General features: G+C 36.9%; 1 protein-coding gene across 2 annotated transcripts in view; it reads left to right on the top strand.

Annotated features, from left to right (window-relative positions):
* PPP2R3B (protein phosphatase 2 regulatory subunit B''beta) overlaps positions 1-16,402 on the top strand; it is a 46,651-nt gene extending 30,249 nt beyond the window's left edge. For both annotated transcript variants that reach the window (XM_062628651.1, XM_062628652.1), the window contains exons 3-13: positions 236-339; positions 890-992; positions 1,714-1,788; positions 5,196-5,282; positions 5,694-5,850; positions 7,721-7,769; positions 8,886-8,975; positions 9,441-9,616; positions 12,843-12,961; positions 13,044-13,150; positions 15,245-16,402. In XM_062628651.1, coding sequence (XP_062484635.1) covers positions 236-339; positions 890-992; positions 1,714-1,788; positions 5,196-5,282; positions 5,694-5,850; positions 7,721-7,769; positions 8,886-8,975; positions 9,441-9,616; positions 12,843-12,961; positions 13,044-13,150; positions 15,245-15,389 — 1,212 coding nt within the window. In that variant the 3' untranslated portion in view covers positions 15,390-16,402. The remainder of the gene's footprint in view (positions 1-235; positions 340-889; positions 993-1,713; positions 1,789-5,195; positions 5,283-5,693; positions 5,851-7,720; positions 7,770-8,885; positions 8,976-9,440; positions 9,617-12,842; positions 12,962-13,043; positions 13,151-15,244) is intronic.
* Positions 16,403-16,989: the final 587 nt, after the last annotated feature.

The raw sequence follows: 16,989 nt of genomic DNA, 5'->3' as shown, positions 1-16,989 counted from the left end.
ATTAGGAATGCTGCAAGCTGCCCTATGTTTTGCTTTCCACTTTTGGATTTCAGCCTAAAGCAGTTGCTTACAGTTGATTATTTTGGAAGATGCAGTTGGTTTCAGGAACAGTTTAAACCAAAAAATGTTTTCTTCTTAATACTTGTAAAATATGGCTTTTGAAAGAATTATACATGAGGGAGTAACCCTCAGATAAGCAATCAGTAAACTGACTTGATGTGTACTTCAATTCTAGGCTTGTGAATGCCCACTTTACTGGAAAGGCCCTTTGTTTTATTGTGCTGGAGGTGAACGAACAGGATATGTGTCAGTTCATAAATTTGTTGCAATGTGGCGGAAGTAAGTAGATTATTTTTTTGGAAGTACTGCATATTTTTAGTTGAAATGTGGTATTTTAAGCTCTGAATGCTATCTGTAAAGGGTAATAAACCACTACCGTAATGAACCACAGACAGCAAACTTATACATGGGAAAATGTAACTAAATCATCACTTTAACATAAACAAACAAGTCCTTATTTACAGGGTTTATAGATTTTAGAATGTTTGGTAAATGACTGGCTGCTTATGGGAAAAGTGAGAACCATGGCCCTAACTTGTAGATGCCACTTCTGGACAAAATTCTTTTTATTCTTTCAAGTTTTCATTCTAATTCTAACTTTAAAATATTCTTTTATGTAATCCATTGAATGGTGTACTCGCCTCCTTTAACATAAATGTACGAGACAGTGCTGCTTTGATAAGTTCACCTGGAGTGTACTTTGATGTTTGTAATTAGCTTTTGAATTAAACGTAGTTGTGGTTTCTTAGGTCTTGCTTTAGGATGCCTGTACAAGGTAGCACAAGAAATTTTCTGTAGAGAGTATTAAATGGAAATATTTGTATTTCAGAATACTTCAGACCTGCTATGATGATGCTGCAAAGTTTGTTCATCTTCTGATGAACCCTGGATGCAACTACTTGGTGCAAGAAGACTTCATTCCTTTTTTACAAGTAAATTGCAATTGAAACTTTTTCTGGAAATACAAAAAAAATGATGAGCTCACAAAGGCCTGATTTTTTTTTGAGCTAAACATACTTTTCTCATGGTCTTCATTAATGTTTATTGATACTATTTAGTGTAACTCATGCTAATGAGTGACTTCTTTTACAGTAAATCATTTTGTTAAGGTGAGGTCTTTGGGAGCTACAGAAAGGTGCATGCATATAAAATTGCTTGCATGAATAGCACATGTATCAGAGAATCCCTACAGTTTAGAAAGGCAGTTGGAAGTTATTTAAATTAAGGAAGGTCTTTGCAGGGAAAGGAAAAGTGGCATATGCATTTAAGACCTAATACAACCTCTTTTAAAGAGGAGCAAATACCACCTTTACTAATGAATTAATAAAACCTAAATTGTCTTTTACTGAACTGTAGTCAGGCACAGATTTACAAGCTACAACAGTGTTCAAAATCTTCAGCCCGGCTAAACTATGTTTTGTTCATTTGTTGATCTGGCTTCTTTAAATGACAAAAAAAGCAGTGCCATTTATATGAAGCATGTTGTAAATGAAGTTATCATCAATGACTGTGGTAGTTAATTTGAACTGTTTTGGTTAAGGAAGCAGATCGGTTATTCTGTGCTTATTGTTTTATATATAAGTCACTAATGAATACTGTTTTGGGATATTGTTCCTTTCTCTTTTATTTTTTTTCTTTTTTTTTTTTTGGTAGGATGTGGTGAATAGTCATCCTGGCCTATTGTTTTTAAAAGAAGCATCTGAATTTCATTCTCGGTACATTACCACAGTAAGTGATTTGTATTGGAAAAAGCTATTTTCTGTTAACTAAGTAGAAAAATCAAAATTAAGATTAGTCAGTCAGTATCTTTGTTGCTTCAGAAAAGTTGAGTATGCTGCCAGTCTTTATTTCTATTTAGCCAGAAACCTTGTGAAGAAAGACTATTTCTTCAGCGTTGTAGTTTTTCTTAACATATGAACTTGCTGAACTCTATGCTAGTGAGAGAAACACTGAATTGTAATAGTGTAGGATAAGTTAATGAACATTAAACGAAGAGCAGACTGTTATCTTAAGCATTTGATTGTGGCTATAGACTGTACTCATTAGAATCCTGACCTTACTCTGGGATTAATTAAATGGAATTTTGAATGAAAAGTCTATATTAATGTGATTATGTTCACTAGTAAGTAAAATAATGGTAATATTGAAGCTGCTTGCTGCTTCCTTCTCTGGGGATTTTTCTTTCTAAGCAAGTTTTACACGTGACAGGTTCTCTTTTTCTCTTCATAGGGTAATGTGACTGAAGTATTCTTTCTGTACCCAAAGGAAAAATCAGTGACATTACATTTTCTCAACAGTAGACTTGACAGCAGATTCCACTAAAGTCTTAAAAGATAAAAATTCTGTAAAATGACATTCAGTTCACTTTCTTTGTGCATGTGAAAAATCACTTCATGAATATTCTCCAACAAAAGAAACCCAGAGTTGATCATCTTTTATCCAGTTTATATTTTGACCCGGAACAAAACTGTGGAAGCTTTTCTTGAAAGCATTTGGGTTTGCTTCCTCACATCCTTATAGATGCTTGAGGATGTATCAAGTATGTGCTGCTTCATTAGGTTTTGCTTGTTGTTATAATGAGTAAATGAGGTCCTAGAACTTATGTGTCCAATGTGAGTGAAGGAGATGTTCTGCCTGTGAGTAGTTTTATTTCTTAACAGATTCCGGGTTGCATCAAACCCTGCCCTACTTAAAATTGTGAAAGCTTGCTGCCTGTCCTGAGGGTCTGTAGGAGGGGAAGGTCCTGCCATTTCTAGTTACTTTTCTTTGGAGGAACAGTTTATTTGAAGTAGGCCTGAGTCTAGGAATATTGAATAAATCAGTGCTAGCAGTACTTTACTAACAAAATCTAATGCAGTCTTCAACAGAAATCAGTGTTTAATAAAAATCCCAGAAGTAAACTAGTAACTGCTGTGAATATAGCTACAATATTTGCAGTACTATTCTGCAGATTATGAAATGGCAGGAGGATTCTTTGCTCTTTCTTGTCATGTTTGAGGATGGAATAACCACTGCCCAATACAGTCTTTTAAAATTCTGTCCCACAAGTTATTACCAATAATTACAGATTATTTTCTCTGAGATGAAATAAGGCATTTCATACCTGTGTTCAATTAGCTTTAGCTTGCTACCTGAAGCTTTAGATAAAGAATTTTGTAAGCACTGCAGTTCACATCTGTTCACACGCACTTCCTGTTACAAATGATCCATTCTTCTGCTGTGTTTGTATATACATGCATATATATGTGTATGTATGTGTATATACATTACATGCATCTCTTTAGTGAAGCAATTGTCTTGTCAGTGTTGTTCAGCCATGGAAGCAATTGGTTCTGTCTGCTGGGCTGTAGTACAGATTGTTTGGAGAGTCTAGTGGTAAAGTTGGGTACATATGAACAAGATAAAGCTGAAATACGTTTAAAACGTTTGCCCTGACAAATGAGATGCTTCATTTAATCTGCAAGTATATTATGTATTTATCTGAACTATGAGTTCTTGAAATTGTAATCTCTGTATTGCACCGTTTCCTCTTCTTTCTTACAAACCACTGTGCAGCATAGTAAGGAGGGCAATTCTCTGATAATTGGTTATACTCTGCTTCTGTTCACTGTAGAAAAACATTTAAGTCTGTTCCCAGTTGTCTTTAGCAAACATTCAATTTTGTTTTTATTTTTAGCCCAGTGAAATGTATAACAGATGAGATAATGATATGCAGATGGATTAAGTTGCAAAGCTAAGGCAAAACCTTTTTAGAAAAAAATTGCTTTGTAGTGAAAGCCAAAAATGGGCCTTCCCTAAACTCACGATTAGAATTAAACTAATTAAGTTTCAGAAGTAGGCTAGCCTCTTCTCCTTTCTGCGTTTATTGAGCCAGCTGTTCTTGCTCAAAGAGCCCTAGAGCTTGCTGCATGCTACAGTTTAAGCTTTATTTTAAAACTTTATGAATAAATTACTCTTGTATTTGTAATTTAGAAATGATTGGTTTGCTTAAACTATTGATTTACTGCAATTAAATTCTGAAGTGATAAAAACTTAAAACCTCTTCTCAGCTAAAGACTTCATTATTTATTTGGGGGAAGAGGGCTCCCAAAGAGATGGGGGTTTTAGCTAGTAAAATGAAACACTATGTATGCAATATTTAGTCTTGCTAATTCACAGGTATAATCAATCTCCAATTAAGCAGTTATAGTTCATAATATGTTTAGATTTTGTCTGCTTGTGTTATTGGCAGATGACTGACTTGAAATATATCCCTGGTTGACTTAGGTCAAACTAATTGAGGTGAATCCTGAATACAATTAAGAAACAGAAAAAAAGGCATATTTTAAAGTCTTTAGTTTGTACACCTAAACTAAACAAATTGTGCTGGATACATGAGTTTACCAAAATAACATACATGTAAAACTGATTTAAGCGAAAGTGTTGGATACTCAACTGAATGCATTTGTTTCTGGTTCCAGTATCAGTCATGGCACAAGAGCTAGTCATCCTTCTCACATAGACTTGTTTTTCAGTTAGAAAATATTTATTTTCTTCTTTTAATGCCATTGACAGTGTTTTACTTTAAAGTTCCTTTTTAAAGTAACTTTAGAGTAAAATTAAATGGGGGGGGGGAACATATTCTTTCTGCACCTGCAGGAAGTATTTCTGTCACATGTTGATTTCTTTGCAGGCTTCAGAAATAGCAACATCCCCCTGTATTCTGATCCTTAAACAGTCCCTGTTCTATTTCTGTAACTTCATTTATGAAGTAAAATACTCCTATAGTAATATAGGTACTTAAATCTGAAGTAATGAGATACATAAATATGTTTACTAGATGATACCCTGTAGATCTCAAAGACTGGGAGCTAGTGAAATTGCTAATAAACATATTCTAAGTAGTGTGCAATTATTCTGCAACTTGACTGTGTGAGATATGGGTACTGCAGCATAGAAATAAGACTTAATCAAGATGAATTTAGATAAAAGATTTAGAAATGGTTTGGTAATACAATGTATAAGAGAAGCATCAACGTGCTAAGTAATGAGAAGAATAAAAGTAGGGGGTAGTAGGTTCCTGTAATACAGCTGAGCTAAGACTGATCTTTGGGAGGGTGTTTAGTTACCATCTTTCCATTTTCTGTTTCTTACAGGTTATACAGAGAATATTTTATACAGTGAATAGGTCCTGGTCTGGGAAAATAACTTGTAATGAGCTCAGGAAAAGCAACTTTTTGCAGGTACATAATATCTAAAGTTTTGCAAGACAGATGTTTCTACAAGTTTAAAAACTACATTAACTAAATGCATAAGGGAGTAACATAAGTAGCATTTATTTCTTTTCCAAAAGCTAGTGAAGGCTTAATTGTATTAGTTCTCATACACTGTAATATGTCTAAATGTCATCTTTTATCTAGAGCTGTATGTATGTGTTTAGTCTGGCTGACCTTCTCGTTCTTTTGTGGCTGTGTTAGTTTTCTACCTTGTGTTCAATCTTTGCTGCCATGATGCATGGTGTGCACTGTCTCTTAAGATAAAAAATGCTCCATTGAAATAGCATTAGATATTAACTTGGTTATGAGAACTTGGATCATTCAACAAATGTCTTACAATTTTTTTTTAATGTGTTCTGTTTATCCTTCTGATAATAGAATGTGGCATTATTGGAAGAGGAAGCTGATATTAACCAGCTGACAGATTACTTCTCATATGAACATTTTTATGTTATCTATTGCAAATTTTGGGAGCTGGATACAGACCATGACCTCTATATCGATCGGAAGGATTTAGCTCGACATAATGATCATGGTATGACAAATGAAGCACCTTTGTTTATATGTATTAAATAACCTGTAAACTTTCAGCTGAGGAAGTGGTTAACTGCCAAAGCTGATGTTCGTGAGTCCAGTATAGCTGATCCTGCTGACTCAGTGAAATAAAGCAGAACAAGTAATCTATGACACTGCTCTGTGTCTTACAGTACTAAATCTGAGGAAAATTCTGAATTTGAATTCTAATCTTGGCGAAGAAGTAGAGAAAAAAATCATTGTCGATATATTATTAATAGCTGTATTTGGCAGTTTGGGGTTACCTTGGAAACAATCCATTTTACCAGTATTCAAGAATGTGGCTCTTATGACAAGGAATGAAAAGAGTAGAAAAAGGCAAATACATTCAGTTATTCTGCTTATTTTAAAGTTTTGCCAACTCAGTTGCAGTACATCTTGGTTTAATACTATTTAGCAGCTTCACATTTTCTTCATTCTCCCTATCCAATGACTGTGATTTCATAGTCTTGCATACTTGTACCTTGCATGGAACTGTTGGGATTTTTTTGGTTGGTTGGTGGGTTTTTTTAAAGCTTTGTGTCCATTATTATCTTAAAAGTGTACCCTTCACAACTGGAATACTTAAACACAAAATTTTTCTGGTCTGTTATCCCACATTAAAAAGAATAACAAAAAATCTGACTGCTCCTGAACCTTGCCCACTGAAGTCTGACTACACTTTAGGACACTGAAGAAAGAAAACTTCTTTCATTTGAGTGATTGCTCTACTGAGTACGCTATAGAAGGGAAGCTGAACTGATGCAGTGCTACTTGTGATTTAGTTTTGCATCCTTTAAACCATGGAATACTTGTTAAAGCTTGACAGCTGCTGCTTAATGCGAACTAGACTAAATAAGAGCATATAATGGATATGATAACCCAACTTTAGTTTTAAACTTCAAGTGTGGGATTTTTTTGGCATGTCAACGGTAGATAATCTGGTTTTATCAATTCCTTCCTTTTGTACTGTCACTGATCTAAAATTAGGCTAGATGAAACGCTTATATGGAGTAAGAAAATATTCAAGTATGTAACTGTTGTTAAGGCTGAGCAACTTCAGTGTTTCAAAAGTAGATAGGAAGAAGGAGCAGCACTTACGTCTGAAAAATTGGCTGTCCTACAGTTCTGGGGATAAATGCTAAGTGGGGACTAGCATCCTTACTGGAATAATACAGTGATAGCCTTACCAGTAGTACATAAAGCAGATGAACTATTTGAACGGTTAACGACCTGCTTCAATTTTCAGTATTTCTACAATGCTAAACAAATATTTCAAAGTTGGAATAATAAGTAATTCTCTTTCTGTGAGAGTGCGGCTTTGAGTACCATCCACAAATTCTTCAGGATAAATTGAATATCCTTTATAGAGGTAGTGCTCAGTTAAGACATGTCTCTGAAATCCCTGAAATGGTTTCAAAATAGAAGCATGGATCAGAACCATGTCAGAAATAGACCCATGTGAGAATCGGTTAGGTATGCTCATTATGTATGAATGTGCCAGTTCTATTGTGGCTCTTTGCCAAGGTCATATAAATGTAATGGCACTGGAAAACATGACTGACTTGTCAAAGAACCGGTAAATGCTGTCATATTAATCAGCCAATTTTGTCACTTTTATTACACTACTATTTCTGTATCAAGTCTGGATCAAAACTGATTGGTTCTGTCTTTGCTTCGGAGATTTTGTATTGAGGGATCCTCTCCAAGAGGACTTAAAGGGATTAATGAGCACTACACTTGATCTTTCTCACAGATGTGTCTAAGAGGATTCCAATAACCTTTTCAACTAGACAACACAAAGCAAAAATGACTTGTATATAACTGACATGATTTTAAACCTTTTTTCACAGCAATTTCAAATAGGATGATAGAGCGGATCTTCTCAGGAGCAGTAACAAGGTATTTATTTTGTATGCTGATTTAAATCCAATTTAATGTTTGCTTGTTAAATAGTGTGACATTCCCAGAAAAAGAATACCTTTCCCTTGAAATGGAACTGTGATTTTTCAAGATTTAGCACTGTGGTAGTACTGGAGTGCTCTTGAAACCTTTGGCATAGTCCAAGTTCTTTATTCTCCTTTCATTATCCATATGAACATTGCCATTGGATGTTGTACAGTTTAGCAGGGATGGGAATGAGGAAGGGAGGAGATGTAGGCATTGTTGCTTTTCCATCCTTCAAATCTGTGAAATTTTCAAATGGAACTGAGCTTTTCAGTACTACTTGAAATGCTTACTGCATCAAATAAGCAAATAAAGTTTCAAAAATGGCCTCCATTTCTGACAGTCATTCTTCATTTTTTCCCACTTGGATTGACTTCCTCTTGTGTATTTATGACATGTTTAGTCATTTTTGAAAAATTTTGCTAACACAACATTCACAGATAGAAAGCAACTGAAAAATAAAGCACAAATGAAGGAAATGACACTTGGCAGGTATATGTCTAGAACTTACTCCTTTTTTTGGGGGATGGGGGGAAGACAAACATGCACCATATTTTTCTAGACATCATGAGGAAATAAAATTGTTTTTAGGAATGAAATATATTTATCAATTGCCAACCTAACGTTTTACTAAACAGGTTAGCCACGTGTCGTCAGAACTTAGTTGGGTGCTGTGCTCTGTGGTGTGGAAGTAGAAAGAGACAATTACATTCTTGCCATGAACACTTCCTAAATGTCTCTTCTGTTAAAAACTTCTGCTATTTAGATTTCTCTTCTATGAACAACTAAGCAGTGGTATTCCTGCCCAGGAAGGAAAGTTCTAAGTCCTTCTGGAAACATGCTGCCTTCCTATTCCACCTGCTCCCTTCTTTACCCTTACTAGTAGAAACAGAACACAGCACACAAGCTCTTATCCTGAATGTCTGTGACAAGTCACCTTACAAAGAGTGCATCATTTAGGAGTAAATAAACTGTTAATAGAACCAAGGAAAATAATCATAGATTTTGGTCAGTAAAAACTAGGTGTTTTAAAATAAATTTTCTCTCCTTTTTTCCTCACTGGCTTTCAAGAGGTAGAAAAGCCCAAAAAGATGGGAAAATTAGCTACGCTGACTTTGTCTGGTTTTTAATATCTGAAGAGGACAAGAAGACACCAACTAGGTAAGACTGAATTTGTATTTTAACAGAAATAAAGACTGACTTTATTGAATGGTTTTCCAGACCTTAAATAGGGACCACTAATGCTCAGCTAGAAATCTAATGGAAGAAGCTAAACTATAAAAACACCATGTGCTTTGGGTGACCTTGCTTGAGCCAAGAGGTTGGACTGGAAGACCCCCAGTGTCCCCCTGGACTTTCTATGTAAAACCACATTTTAGTCCTCTCCTCCTACTCAGTTAACAAGCGTGTTTTCCCATGCAAAAATATATGTCATGGGAAATACCAGTATCTCTTACCACAGTAGATGGTGTTTAATAACTTTATGTGGCATTATGGAACGTGGTCTTATTTCTAGTTTTGCATCTGTGAGTAGCATAGCCTTTGAAACAGGCAACATAAATTTGTAACTAATGAAATTTTGTAATAAGTTTGTGTAAACAGTTCTTTGCTATTACTGAATTTCAGCATTGAATACTGGTTTCGCTGCATGGATCTTGATGGGGATGGTGCTTTGTCTATGTATGAATTAGAGTATTTTTATGAAGAACAGTGCGAAAAATTAGATAACATGGCCATAGAACCTCTGCCATTTGAAGACTGCTTGTGCCAGATGCTGGATCTCGTGAAGCCACAGTATGAAGGTAATAAAATCCTTTTCCAACTGTAACTTCTGTTTCTCTGGATTAGGGTTTAGTGCACCCTTAAGAAAACTCAGTTGGTCGTACAAAGAATACTCCTCTAGGTTGCCTTTTCCCTAAAGTCTGTTAGAGCTTATTGATCAACTGGTCTTCCAACAGTAGGCAAGCATTCATTTTCATACTAAAATCTAATATGCTGCTTTAAAATTTCTTCTAGGCTTTTATTTTGGACTTGTAGCCATGTTTGGTCTTAAATGAAATCTTGTCATAATGTGGATGAGGTGATGCTCTGAAGAGCAACTCTTGACTGTTCCATTCGTTTGCCTGTTACTAGTTCCAGTACTCATTTAATTGAGATTTCTTCAGAGGGAACAGGGTTTTTTCTGTCTCTGTAGAGACATGGCATGATGCTCACTTCATATTTGCCCTTCTGAGCTGCTCATTACTAAAAATATTTTTGCATGTCTTGCTAAACACATTGCTGTGGTGTTGGAAGAGTGCTGCATGTTCATGGCCTCTCTCTCTGTACTGTTCCTGATATGTCTCAGGTTGTAGCCATGATGGATTAGTCTTCAGGGATTTGTATCTAAACTTATTATCTCAACACTTGACCACAGTTGGCATTAATAGCTCTTATTATGGCTGTACTTTCTAATGTGAAATTCAGTGTGTAAAAGAACTTGGAATCCTTGTAGAAACTCTGCATTACAATAAATTTAGAGCTTGCCTAATTGCTCTAAGTATTTGATAGGAGTAGCAACCTCTAATGCATAAACTAACATCTGCTGGTTTTCATTGTAAAAGAAAATTATTGGCCATCTTCTTTAATGCTTTTATTTAGCAAATGTGATGTTCTGCTAGTGTTCCACATTTAGATACTTGGAGATGAAGCATTGAAGTTTTTCTACTTGAATGTCGTGTTACCTTGGCTGAGTGTTGAGTAGGGTGGTTCTGTTTACTGTCTGTGCAGTTATAGTTAGAAAATCAAATAATAATGGTCTTGCTTATTGCCCACCTTTCTAGTATTAAGAATATTTAAATTACATGAAACTTTATTTTGAAAAGGCAGTTGTCTTATTGAGACATGGGGTGGGGGGTGTTTGCATTCTAAGGGAATTGAGAGAGCTCAAAACTAGAACATAAAGTTTTGTATTCTTATTTAAACCAAGTTAAATGGAGTTGGTAGGTGAAAACACTTTTCTAAAACTTTTTATAGGTTATAAAACCTATACATGAAAAAAAGGAGTATTAAGTATATTTTGGCTGGAAGCTTAATCCTGGATAGTGATGGAATGAAGTCTTAGACCAACATTGTATAATGGTTATGGAGTGGGAAGCACTTAAGGTGAAATGAAGCAAGCTCTGAGGAACACATCTGCGTTACAGGGTTGCCTCCTGAACTCAGGGGTTCCCTCCCAGTCTTGTACATTATGCTTCTAAAAGGCAGGCATTTTCAGTAGTGTTTCTGTTCTGCACATCAAATGGGACAAGATAGATGTGTCTCTCCTATATCATGAAGATGATAAAAGGAGGCTGTGAAACACAGCCAAGATGAGTTATTTAGGGCAACAAGAATGAAAACCAATTGTGAAGGGTTGATGTTGGTTTTTTTGTTGGTGGTTTTGATTTATTTTTGATTTTTTTTTTATAAAAACTGAGTGATGTTTAAAAGGTGGATTAGGAGACAAACGTCAGTTGTTTTCCCAAAACAAAAGCTAGCAGCATAAAACGACATTTCATTCAAGAGGTTTGAAACAAAAGAAGGTACTTTCATACAGTTATGGCTAAACTGTGATACACTTTGCTGCAGGATGCTCTGTGTACCCAAAAGCAAATTCTTTAATTTTTGGAGACCTGAATTATCTCCATTTCAGTCTTTTTTTTGGTTTTGGGTTTTTTTTTTGGGGGGGGGGGTATTGGTTTTGTTGTTTTTTTTTTCTTCGCTGGTCTTTGAGAGACAAGAGCAGGCATCTACATTAGTAGGCATCAACACAAGTGTTAGATGCTTGAGCTCCCATTGCAGTAAATGGAAACTGGAGCACAAATCAGCAAACCAAATATAGGTGTCTAACTTAAATTGGGAGCTTATATAACTAGGATTCAAACCATTTGCTTGGTTGTGGAGAGTTGCTGCCACTTGAGATGGCCCAACACATCAGACATCTGTGTGGTTCTGACAGATACAACACAGGTGCCATGAGGGATTTGTGTCGTTCTGGAGCATCAGCTGTAAGCTACACAGAATACATTAAGGCACTTCACATGGCAGCAGATGTAAGCGTGGCAACCATTTCCAAGTGGGATTCAGCTTTTGCTTCCCTCCCTTGTCCTTGAGTTATACTTTATTAGAGGCTGGGATAGTCTGCTGAGGAAATACTGTTCTAAGTCTGGTGTTCATTGAACTCTTCCATAATATCTGCTACTAGTCACTCTTTGACTGACAACGGAAGATTGGCCATATTTCGGGTGAATCAATAAAGGGGAGTTTTAAGGATAGTCACCTGTCTTTCCCCTGTATATCTGGTATTTTTCGGTCTTTCTGCTGAAGCTTAACATTCAGCTTTGAAATAATGTTTCTGAGACACCTGACAAATACTTCTAACACTAACACATCCATTGATTTGAGTCTTTAAAGTAGCACTTCAAAAACAACCACCAAACAAACCAAACACATCTGAGCATTTAGCTTTCCTCTCAAACAGTAAATATTGATCAGGCTGGACAAATGTGACAAACTAGGCTCTATGAAAAACTCATCTGTATGAAGCATAGTCACATGCTGTCATCTGTCATACATTTTTCTTTTCAAGTCAGGGAATAGAAAGGACCATTGCCAGAGGATATTCCTCTGGCACTATCCAAGTGCTACCCAGGCACTTCCTGGGAAGAAATAGCAAGCTCATGGAGACTTCTTTATCTTGCAGAAGCTTAGGCAACTATCTTAAATGATTTTTAGTAGCTAGGCAAGGTAGACTGCATCTCACTCCAACATACTGAAGACAGTAGGATAAAGCTAAAGCAAGTAACTAATCTGAAATATTTAAAAGCTTTGTCCACTTTGAAGGACACATCTCTAGATGTGTCATCTGTTCCCTTCAATCCCATTGCATTTAGCATCAGTGACAAATGCTCTTGAGCATAATGACAACTTAACTTTTGAATAACATTCCTCCACTTTTTGAGAAAGGATAATTTCAGCTCTTAATATCTTTTCTCATAATCTTTACAGGAAAAATTACTCTACATGACTTAAAGCGATGCAAGTTGACAAACGTGTTTTTTGACACTTTTTTCAACATCGAAAAATACCTTGACCATGAACAGAAGGATCAGTTTTCCATGTTGCGGGTGAGTATGAAGCTTTAAAAGTCCTTAGCTACATGCTTAACAATGAATGAGTTTTTGTATAACTTGTGATGTGCTTGTTTAGGATGGTGAAGGGGAAAGCCAAGAGGTCTCTGACTGGGAGAAGTATGCTGCTGAAGAGTATGATATCTTGGTAGCAGAAGAGGCAGCAAGTGACCAGTGGAATGATGGGTAAGAATGTAGCAGGAGGGTTGGTGGGAATCCTCTCTGCTAATGTAGAGCCTAACCATCACTATTGTCCTTGATGCTATTTTTGTAAAATGTTGCTGTTTGTCATGTTCAGCTCTGTGCTCAGTGAGGGAGGAAGAACCTTTCCTGTAACTCAAATATTTACTTGAGAGTTTTAGGCTTTTCTCCCTCTTCTGTTGGTCTGTTTATCAAACAACTGTCATGCATCTCCACCTTCCTCGTGTAAAACACTGCTGCTGTTGCAATTGTCTAGAATTTGAGTGGTGAGCCCATTTTGCCAATTTTCAGAAACAAAGTTGTGAAATTTGAATGACTTTTTGACTAAATAGGTCTCAGGTTCACCCAAGAGTTGATAGTTAAATGCAGGTTTCCTGGATTCCATTAAGATGCTTTAATTCTGTCTTGCAGCTCTTAAAGTCTCTTACAGCTTTGCTGTGGAACACCCTGAGAACTAGTTCTTCTGTCAGTTAAGATATGTTGAGGGGTTGGATGTATGCTCTGTGCTCTGCAAAAGCTAATCCTTAGCTTAGATTGCCAAGGAAGGATTTCAGCTGTTCCTCTGGCATTCAGTCCTGAGACTGCATGCAGTATCACTGGCAACTGAAATTCACTGGAGGCAAAATACCCTTTGAACATAAGTAGTAAGGGACCTGCATGTCAGGAAGTGAGGTTACTCTGCAGCTCTGATTAAGGGTTTGAAATTGCTGGGCTGTTGTTGGCAAGTGTAGTTTTGTAAAGGTCTAAGATAATGTTTAGGCACAATTTCACTCACAAGTGTGGATGGGATATAAAGAGCCTCAAGGTGCTTTTACTCAGATTGAGTCATGAACTTGTTGCCTGCAGCTGTTTCTCTGAGCTAAGTCTGTGATAATCAATTATTTCACTTTTATGTGGTTATTGTTTAGACTGAATTATTTTGTGTTTAGGTATTTCTCACACCCCAGGCACCCCAAGATGTCTGCTCTTGGTGAAGATAAAAGCTGCACAGTTTACAGTCAGTATTCTTAGGGTCAGGTCATTACATTTGCATTAAGAATGTATGCAAGGTGTATGAGAAACTGTGGTTCTGTGGCTTTACACAGAAAGTGGACAAAATTGAAACTAACATACAAAGTGCTTCTCAAGTTAAACTTTATAAAAAAAGTTAAAATTTACCTTCAATATTCAGTTTTCAGTAGGCTTCTAAGAGGACTGGAACACTTAGTTTTCAGGTACTTCCATGAAGTTTGTTCTTCCCCTGGTGTGGGCACAGCTTCAGTAATACAGAGAATACATCAAAGGTATTAAAGCAGAATTCTAATAACCCTAAAACTTGATAAAGTACACCTTCATTGTGTAAATGCACTCTGTAAGGAAAACCAGTGTGTTAGCGTAAGGGTAATGTAGGGAGTATGCTGGGGTATGGATGATAAAACATACAGTGTGAAACATCCAGTTCTCATTTATATGAGCCTGGTGTTTGTCAGCTCAAGTGGCTCTCCACCTGTAGGTTGTCTCTGCTTCTGGCATTAGCAGATTTGTCACAGATTTTATAGGGAAAAAACTGACAATTAAGAGGAACGCTGTGCCCTGTGGAAGCACAGCCTCCAAAACCATGCTTTTTATTTAGTTACTTTCTGCATCCCTTGTTGGGTTCGATGTGTAAGCCATAGCTTAACTGTTGACTTTCTGCACAGATGACAAAAGCTGTTATCCCAGTGTTCCTTAAGTTCTGCTGCTTTGTTTCTTTGGGGCATAGATGGTAATGCCTGTTGTCTCCATTAACTACTACTTTGTAATGGGTCAAAGCATTTCAAGTATCACGCACACAACCATACGGGGGATTCGTTCAAGGCCAGGCTGGATGGGGCTTTGGAGCAAAACTTATTACGAGCATTTTAAGTTTCTGTGTTGTACCAAAACTCCCTTAAAATCCCTTCCTGCATGGAAGGGTTGCAATGCCTGCCTGAGCTGAAGTGACTGCTTCACAATCCAGTGTGAATTTTTCATCTTCTTCCTGCAAGTGCCTTGCCACTGTTCTTTTAGTTGGTTCCTGACACAGGCAGACTCCTTCATTTTCTCTTTGCCTGCTCCCAGGTATGAAGCAGGACTCAATCCTGCAGACCACCAGAAGGCCAGTGTCCTCAAGTACCAAATGGAAAAAAGACCGTTTTTTGACATGCCTTCCCATCTGGCTGATGTAGATTTGGATGACTACGACTATGAAGAGGACTTTGAGTAGCAGTTACTCATGGTCAGCACATGCAGAAGAGAAGGGACAGTCTGCAGCAGGTCTGCTACATGCCTGTATGTTCAGTGGGGTTTGTTGCCAGGGAGTCAGCTTAGTTTTGTGCTAAAAATATTTAGTCACTACCTTTTAAATAAAAGAAGTGCATTTGTATGGAATGATGATTTTTTTATTTATTCAATAGCTTATAGTTTGTAAAATAGATTTAAAATATTTATTTACAGATGTTGTGTAATTCCTTTTGGAAAGAATAACAATATTTGACTTTAGAGACAAGTAGTCTACTGTTTTTAAGAGAACTCTCTAACTCTCAAAGTTGATGTGTGGTGCACTGACCATCTCCATCCTGCTCCTGTCCTGGTGTGGGATGTGAGGAGACCATTGCCACCAGGCCTGCACTGCAGGTGGCCCCGGGGCAAGGAGGAGGCAGGACTGTGAGCATGCAACTCGGCTCCCACTTACAAGCAGAGTCTGACCTGGCAAGCTGAGCATCTTGGTGCACGACAAGGAAAGCAAATGCCTAAGACACAAGTTGCTTCTCTTCTCTGTGTGGTCCTTGTTTACCCCAACTCTAATTCTGCTTGCCCTTTTAAACTTCAGTCTTTTCATTGATGTTCATTACGAAAGGATTATTTAATGATGAAGTCTGTTTCATACTTGATCTAAAATGAGTGTGTTCATTCATGGAGAAAGGAACCAATTTTTTTAAAATCCTTTGTATAAATGTTACTTGATCAGTGATGTGCACTAATTTGTTGTGGGCATTCAGCGCTTTTGTCTGTCCCCCCCTTTCAGTTGTTTGCTATTGACACATTCCATGGATATTCATCAGTGTCACAGCAGCTTGAAATTGTTGCCTCACTCTTACTGTTAAACAGATTTTGTTGGGGAAAAAAAGAAGAAAAATGTACAAAAAGATGTAAGTTATTTTTTGGTTGCAGTGTAGATCTGTTGCAATGTTTAAAAATCATGTTTGTATTTTCAAATAAAGATTTTCATATATGTAATTTAACGGTTGTAGTTATTATGTTGACCTGCATACAATTAACTTCTCACTGTTTAAGAAATAGTTAAGACACAAAGGGTTACATGTATGTAGTTGGCTGGAAAATTACACCAGGCTAAGTCTTCCTCACCCAAAAGGTTTTTGCTGGGCAGCTGGATATGGTACAGAGGTATCTGCTCCACTCAACTCATCACATTGTCTGATGTAGACACTTAGCAACTGGTGTCTTAAATAATGAAACTCACAGCTAATGTCTGTTAGCGAACCTTACCAGAGGGAAATCGTAGAATCAGCTAGGTTGGGAAACACCTCTAAAATCACCAAGTACAGCCATTACCCCAGAACTGTCAAGACCACCACTAAACCATGTCACTGAACTCAAGATACTTTTAACACTGTGCAAAGGATTCTTAAAAAGAAAACCAGGGGGTAATTATTCCAGTTTTAATGGTAACTTGTCAATGTCAAATCTCTCCAGGGTTGGTCAAGTACTCTTCACTGCTTGCCTGCGGTTTGGGGTTTTTAACAGAAAGCCACAGACAGCATTTGTGTTAAGCTCTGTTCCCCAGTGTGCTGTGGGAAAGAGTG

This window comes from Pezoporus occidentalis, unplaced genomic scaffold (assembly GCF_034315485.1).
Source record: "Pezoporus occidentalis ecotype Australia unplaced genomic scaffold, CSIRO_AGI_Poc_V1 ctg32, whole genome shotgun sequence".
NCBI classification, from domain to species: domain Eukaryota; kingdom Metazoa; phylum Chordata; class Aves; order Psittaciformes; family Psittacidae; genus Pezoporus; species Pezoporus occidentalis.
The sequence above is the reverse complement of the archived record's forward strand: the minus strand, read 5'-3'. Positions and strand labels throughout refer to the sequence as shown.